Raw genomic sequence first — 7,631 nt, 5'->3', positions numbered from 1 at the left:
AAAAAAAAAAAAAAAGGAGGGGGTTTGGATTGGACCCCCCCGCCCCGGTGCGGGAGGAAGGACCCGCGGCCGGAGGGCGAGGAGCTGCGGCGGCCGGCGAGGGAAGGGACCGGGGCTGCGTGACCCCCGCGGCGCGGGGGGAGAGGCGAGGAAGAGACGTTTCCCGATCCTCCCCGCCGAGGATTTGGGGAGGTTTCCGCGCCTGGAGCCCGTGCCTTTGGATCTAAAGAGGATTATTAATTTTTTTTTGGGGGTGGCACTGAAGCTGGATTTGTTCCTGTGCGTGCGGCGCGGGGGGGGGCATTTGTGCTGCCTCTAGAGGAGCCGGCGGCCCGGCCGGGGCGCGGAGATCCCCGCGGATCGCTCCGCACCCCCCGGGAAAGGTGCGCCGAGGGGATCGGCGGGGGGCGGGGGAGGAGAGGCAGCTGCAGCTGCCGGGGAGGAGGCCCGGCGGAGCGGCAGCAAAGTCATCGCTATCGGCCCCCCCTCGGCTGGCTCCGGGCTCGGCGCTCTCCATGTCTCTGGCTCTGGGCAGCGGCCGCCACAGCAGCGAGTAGGGGGGGAGGAGGAGGAGGAGGAGGAAGAAGAAGGGAGCCCGGGAGTGCCTCCCTCCCTCCCTCCCTCCCTCCCCCCGGCAGCCCCAGCCGCCTCCCGTCCCCTCGCCCCGCGTCCCTGCCTTCCCCTCCCCAAGATGGGCTGTTTAGGGAACAGCAAGACGGAGGATCAGCGCAACGAGGAGAAGGCGCAGCGGGAGGCCAACAAGAAGATCGAGAAGCAGCTGCAGAAGGACAAGCAGGTCTATAGGGCCACGCACCGGCTCCTCCTGCTGGGTAAGGGGCCGCGGGCAGCGGGGCCGGGGGCCGTGCCCTGCCCGCCGGGGCGCCGGCCCCAGCCCGGGCACGGGGAGGCCGGGGCAGAGGTGGGGCCCACCCGGGGCCGCGGGGATCCGCTACAGCGCCCGGGGCGGCGGGGCTGGGGGCGCCGGGGGAGCGGCGGGGAGGGCTCGGGCACCACCCGGGGCGCCGCGGGAGGGGTCGGGGCAGGTACGGGAGCGGCGGCCCCGGCGGGGTGGGCAGCGGGGCCTCGGGCGGGCGCGGGCAGGGGGCCGGGGATGCCGCGGCGAGGGGCCCGCGGGGAACCCGGCAGATAAACAGGGCAGGGCAGTGACAGCGGCCGCGGGCGAGCGGAGCGCGGCAGGGCCGGACACCGCTCCCACTCTCGCCGCGGCTCGGGGTGCCGAGGGACGTGCGGCCAGGCCGGGGAGAGGAGGAGGAAGAGGAAGGGAGGAAGTCGGGGAATCGTTTGGGGGAAACGGAGGGAGGATGTGTGTCCCGGAGGGAAGCGCGGCCGCGCTGGGGCCGGGCAGCGGCGCAGGGCCGGGCGGGCACAGCCCCGGCCCCGCAGGGCTCGTCCCCCCGCGCTGTCGCACCAGGAATTGAGGGACCGCGCTCGGAGCGCCGGCACAGCCCCGCTCCAGGTGCGATTCCAGCCGCTCCTCCGGGTTACCTGCCTGTGTTTGGTTGTTGTTTTTTTTTTTTTTTTTTCCACGAGATATATTTAGAAACGCGGGTTGTGGCTTCCCAAGGAAGGGAAAGGTCCAAAAATCGTTATAGAGGGGGGAGCAAGGAAATGTTTTGTCAGGCTCGTTATTTCAGTGTATTTGGGAGTAGTGTTTTAAGATCGGATGCAGTTACGAGCCGTGGGTTGTTTTGGTCACGCCGAGGGACCGCCTGTGCACGTTCTGCAGGGCTGTAGTGTGGAACACAGGGTAGGCCTCGCCGAGCTGACTCAGTTCTGGGGTGAAGAAACCTTCGTTGAAGGGGGAAAAGAAAAATTATTATTTTTTTTTTAAGGCTGTGAATTTGGAAGTATACTTTCACCAGTAACATCTTTCAAATAGTCATTGGAAGAAAGAGACTTAACATAAATGGAGAGAAACTGGGGCTACAGCAGCACCTGCAGCACTGAGGAGCCTGCCAGGGCTCCAGCAGAAGTCTTTTTAACAGGAGAATTTGGACTTCAGCTCTTGGGGAATGTCTTGGACTTCCAGATTTCAGGCTGAATATTACATAGATATCTAGAAACCATTTGTCATCAGACGGGTTGCTTTCATAAGAGGCAAAATTTCACCAAACAGAAACATGATGGGCTTGCCTGGATTTTCTTTATGTTTTTGTTTGTTTGTTTGTTGTTTTTCTTTTGTTTGGGGTTTTGGGTTTTATTTGTTTGTTTTTAATTTTGGTGGCTGAAAAATAGTTTAGATACTTGTAAATAAAAATTTGTGTATGCTTAGTGATGGCAGTAAGGTCATCTGCGTGTGTGTGTTTTAAAGTGGTAGTTCAGGTGTTACAGTTTCTGTCACGAATTGTGGATAGTCTGTAACACAGACTCACTGGTAAACACCCAAATATAACAGTTCCCGTCCCTATTATTATGTTATGTTTCCTTTATAAGACACATGAAATAGAAAGCCAAGCACTTTGAAAGTATTCCTAATCTTTTCAAATCATATTCAAGCAGCAACAAAGAGCTGCTGAATATTCTAGCGGGTTTATGCTACTCCTTGTAGGCCCCAGCGCTGTACACGTGCTTGTCCTGCTGCCACGAGCAGTCTCGCTGAAATTAATGGAACTCTCCTTGGTGGTGAAGTTAAATGTGTGTGTAACTGTTGGTAAGAATATGGCCTTAACGAGCAGCCAAATATAGAAATAGACTTATGTAGGTGTAATACCTCGTTTTGGTTCCCTGGTGTTGTATCTGATCCAGAGAACCCAGGTGTGTCAATACCAAACCCTATGTGTTTATAGCAAATGCAACAACTATCCAGCCCTGTTCTTGGCCTAAGTCAAGTAAAGATTTTGGCTCCCAGTGCTTGTAAATATGAGATGTGATTTAGAGTTACAGCTGAAATTTAGTTGTTAATTATTTTTAATTGGAAATGTGACTATAGCAAATGCTGCTGCTCCTGAATAATTCTTAGTTGCGAAGGGGACCCAGTCTCTTTATCTTAACCCAAGACACTAATTCTTGATGAGTTTTGCCACCTGTGTTTATTGCCTCGTGCAGTCTCTCTGAAGAGACAGAGGGTGTCTGTTGCAGAACAGTAGTTTAGTGGCGAAGTGGTGCTTGCATAAAGAGTTGTAGATAAAAACTGCTCTCTAAATGCTTAGAAAACACCATTGAGCAAGGAAAGGAAAAAGGAGTGAGGCTCTGGTATTAAAGTGGTAAAACATGCCAGCAGGTTTTACGGAGAGCAGAGCAGGACTGTTGGGAATTCAAGGGGGAGAAGGAAAGGAAGGGAGAAAGCAGAGGGGGAAACGTGTTTGTCAGAAAATGAACTTTGAAATATAACTGCTAAAATACAGTTTTGAGCATGAGGCTCAAAATGGAGGCTTGTGCTGTCAGTGTGTGCTAGCAGAGGCCTGACATCCTATAAATACAAACTGTACCTCCCTGCCCGTTCTGCCACAGATGTACGGTTCCTGTTGTTGAGACACAGGCTAATGAGAGCAGTGAACGAGTAGCCAGGAGATGCTAAGGGGAAATCTTTCTAAATTTTGCCAGGTTGTGCTACTACTCTTGCAAAAAAAAAAAAAAATGTGTTTGCTTTATATAGAAAGCTGCCGATCTGGCAACGTGGAGCAGCTCAATTAAATGCTGCTGTTGGAGTTGTTCAGCGTGCATGGAAAAACGGGTACTATAGGCAGATGGGCTGCCCTGTGCACTGGCATCCGAGCAGCTCAGCAGAAATAGCATCCATCCACTTATGGAAACTGGAGTAAAGTGGAGTGGGGGTTTCTGTACTGCAGGTATATGGGGGAAGCAGGGCAGGGCTGCAGCGGAGGGGGGGGGCTGTTTGGAGCAGGCAACCACAGAAGGTGGTCTTTGCATCTCGTCGTGCTATAGGGTTGATTTTGGAATGTGTAGAGAGGGTGGGAGGTTGCTTACAAGACACAAATAGGAGAAGGAGGTTTTTGTAGCACTGTGGGTGGAGGCTTAAAGGGATGCCTTCCTTTTTCAGATGTGAGTATCCACGTATTTTACTTCTTGTGATTTAAGTTACAGTCTTCGACGGGGTGATGATAAACCACAGCCAAACTTAAAATGAAGGATCTAACAAAAATGCTTTGGTTTAATAGGGACTTCAGTCAGTCTTTCCCTCCGTCAGATAGCAGTGACAAGGCCTGTTTTCTTCTCTGTAAAATGTTGAAGTTGTCCTTTTTCTTTCCAAATACTGCAATCTGCTTTTAACGTTGACACTGGAAAAACGGACAGTGAAATGATCCAAGATTCAGATCTGACACATGACTTGAGCTGGGCATTTATTTTTAGCTACAACTGAAGTTTCCAGTGGCAATTATTTCTTTCACTTTTCACTCTTGCACTGAGAAAACCAACTTTCTCGATTTTACCCCGAAGAAAAAAATTTTGGTGTATCCCTTAATCACTCATGCTTCCTTCTGAAATTGATTTACTTTCATTTTCTAGGTGCTGGTGAATCCGGTAAAAGCACAATAGTCAAACAGATGAGGATCTTGCACGTGAATGGATTTAATGCTGAGTAAGTGCATTTGCTTTTTCACTTTACAGCGTACCTTCCGCCTGTGCACTGCACAGAGTCAGAGCTGCTGGTTTATAGCTTGATGTGTTTTCTTCTTGCTGCTGTTTCACTGTGTCTAGAATTTCAGTGTGTATTTTTTAATTAGATTAATAGACATTCAGTTGAAGAAGTCAGGCACCAATTTTAAGTGAGATCCAGCAGTATAAAATTATTATATCAAGGCATAGCTTAAGTTTTATGTGTTTGTTAACTGCAGTTTCTTTCACAACATGGCTGACACTGATTTACCTCAGCTATAGCACATGGATTCATATTGCTGAAAACAGGCCTGGTGTCAATGTACAAAATAAGTGCAGTTTTCTTTATTTAGAATAAGTAAGGCTTTAGTTTCTGTCTCCTCACAAAATGAAACTGTACTATGAATTTTAGGGTTTCTGTTGCATTTGCTTGTCCAGATGATTGTGTTAAATTATGTTTCTAAAAACTTTTATTTTTTACACTCAGTATCTGTTCAGTTATTTGATAGTTGTGAGGAGGAGAATGGCATAAGATAGGAAAAATGGATCATCTATTTTTTTCACCTGAGAGGGATTTGTTTTGCTAACTTTTTTGTCTAACCTTGCTAGACAATAAGAAGAGATTCTTCTGCATGTTGCTTTATGCCTGCGAGCATCTGTGTGTGTATCCCAAAACCTGCTAAATTAATTCTAACTGAATGAAAGTATTGACTTTGCAAAGCTTATTCTCTCTGCTTAATTTTATTTTTTTTTTTATTATTTTTTAAATTTTTTTTAGATTTTATTTCTGGTTTTGTCTTGCTTGTTGTCGAGCATAGCAGTTTGTATTGTCGTCCTCTAGCTTTTAGTGGTATCATCTATTTTGTTAATCCTACCTTTTTGGGAAGATAAAGCTTTCACTAGTCCCAGTAGTTAATTACTGAGTATGAATGTCTGAGCTAAAAGTTTAGCCGAGGAGCCTGGATAGTACTTTTTCCTAATCACCAAATGCTGGTTCAGGATAAGGTACACCATCTATTGAATGAAAGTTCAGAATGATTCATAATAAATTACATTCTGTGCTACATGTTTTAAGCTCCTCTTTCTAGGGAATATTTTCTTTTTTCCAAATAACTTTTCTGTAAGTGCCTACTCCTGCATCGTGTTGCTCCTGAGTTGTCTCCGTCATTTTGGCTGCTCTTGTTATTAAAGACCTCCTAAAAGACCTCTGTGTGACTTAAAAGATTTGCATGAGTTGGCTTGGATGTAGCAGCTCTCAACCTTGGGTGCTAAGTAAAAAGTAAAAGAAAGTGCAGGTGGAGGATCCCTGGTGTATTTGAGAACATCAGTCCGTTTAACCAACACAGATCGAAGTTCTCTAAGCACACTGATGCTCCTAAAGAGATAACGATGCTGGGTAGTGAATGGGGTGTTACGTGGGTGGGTAACCTTCTCAAACCCTGCAAGCCCAAATTTGTGTGGATCTGGGAGCCCAGAGACCCCTCAGACAAAGCCTGCAGAGCTGGAGAGGGGCTGGGGCACGCTGGGATTCGCAGCAGCGCTGTGTTCCTTGAGTGTCCCGCTGTGCGTGGTGGGTTTGGGCAGAGCTGAGCGTGCAGCTGCAATCCAGGGCAACATGGCAAATTTGGCCTCAGGAGGCTCTGCTGGCTTCTGCCTCCTCATAGCGAGGGATTTGGATTACGGAGCAGCCCCGCGCCAGCACAGCCCTGCTGCCAATCACAGAGCGTGTCCCAGTGCGGGAGCCACGCGGGAATTGCAGGGAAGGTCCCTGCAGCTCAGGAACCATGGATTGTCCACCCACCCGTGGCATTCGGTCTTGCAGGGAGTCCTTTGTGCTCGTCCTTTTGTGGGTCCTACTTATTGGAACGCTGAGGTGCATAAAAAGATCAAATAAAGAAGTGGTGTATTTAAAATGTACAAGAATTAAGTTATAATACATCATTTTAGGTTTCTATTGCCAAAAGCAATCAGTAGATCATAACATACACTTTACAGGGGGGAAAAGGCTGTTTTCCAGTGTTCTAAAATGTACAAGAAGTAAGTTATAATGCATCATTTTAGGTTTCTATTGCCAAAAACAATCAGTGGATCATAACATACACTTTACAGGGGGGAGAAGGCTGTTTTCCAGTGTTTTGAAATTCTTGCAAGTTACACACATGTCCTTAAGTAACTTGTCTTTTCTTCCAAGTAACTGACTGCTCCCTGTGTTGGCCTGCTTTCCCTGTTACCCATTTTGATGGATTCATTCCCTTTTTATCCTGCTTACCTTGTGGAAAAATGATGTGGGATTCAGCTAACGAGAGAGATAGCACGGAGGTTTTTTGGAAGGGTAGGAAAAGCAAAGCATTACTTCTCTTCATGTCCTGATCAGTCTTTCTGGAGCATAAATATGTTTGCCTACAACACCACAGCTGATGCCATGAATAACAGCAGCGTGCTGGTGAAAACTGTGCTGTGCTGGAGATGAGGAGAATTTTTTTTATGTTGGTGTAATGGTTGGTGTAATGGATATAACTGTAGGTTTGAATTATTCCTGTTGGAGCAGGCTATTGGTGTGCTGAGAGAAATCCGATTTAAATTCCTGCCTAAAACTTGTTTCCCTTTGGTTTGGTTGTCCTGTGACCAGTTGTTGTTTGTGGCAGAAAGAGGATCCCTGTTGGGAGAAATGTCTAGTGTGCTACTGACAAAGGAAGAGAAAGTTTTTTATTTAGTGTTACTCAAATGTTCTTCTTTCAGGTGATTAGGCAGGGTACCCAGTCCTAGAAATGCTGGCCTACTCCAGTGAGTGTGAGGGGATTTTACTTATTTTGATTTTACGATTCTGCCCCTAAAAAGTTGAAGGGACAGTTGTTGTGTGCATTTAGGTGAATTGTTGTAGCATTTAACAAGGTGAAATCTATGTAGTCTACAAAACTAGAAGAATTTCCTCTGGGACTCCAATCCTCAGTCCTTTTAGCTAATTAATTATTTGAGGAACTGTATGGAATCAAGTGTTCCAGGTAATTAATGTGCTGAATAGTTAAAGCTAAATTGAATGTGAAGGTGGTTAA

General features: G+C 47.7%; 1 protein-coding gene across 4 annotated transcripts in view; it reads left to right on the top strand.

Moving 5' to 3' along the window:
- GNAS (GNAS complex locus) overlaps positions 1-7,631 on the top strand; it is a 140,439-nt gene that overhangs the window by 53,391 nt on the left and 79,417 nt on the right. For 3 of the 4 annotated variants that reach the window (XM_027881226.1, XM_027881228.1, XM_027881227.1), the window contains exon 2: positions 4,489-4,561. In XM_027881226.1, coding sequence (XP_027737027.1) covers positions 4,489-4,561 — 73 coding nt within the window. Of the gene's footprint in view, positions 1-14; positions 831-4,488; positions 4,562-7,631 lie in introns of those variants that run through there. The other variant, XM_027881229.1, reaches the window with a different exon arrangement.

Source organism: Empidonax traillii, unplaced genomic scaffold (assembly GCF_003031625.1).
Source record: "Empidonax traillii isolate 1590-97213 ecotype Southwest subspecies unplaced genomic scaffold, ASM303162v1 scaffold86:size2944007, whole genome shotgun sequence".
Taxonomy (NCBI): domain Eukaryota; kingdom Metazoa; phylum Chordata; class Aves; order Passeriformes; family Tyrannidae; genus Empidonax; species Empidonax traillii.
The sequence above is the reverse complement of the archived record's forward strand: the minus strand, read 5'-3'. Positions and strand labels throughout refer to the sequence as shown.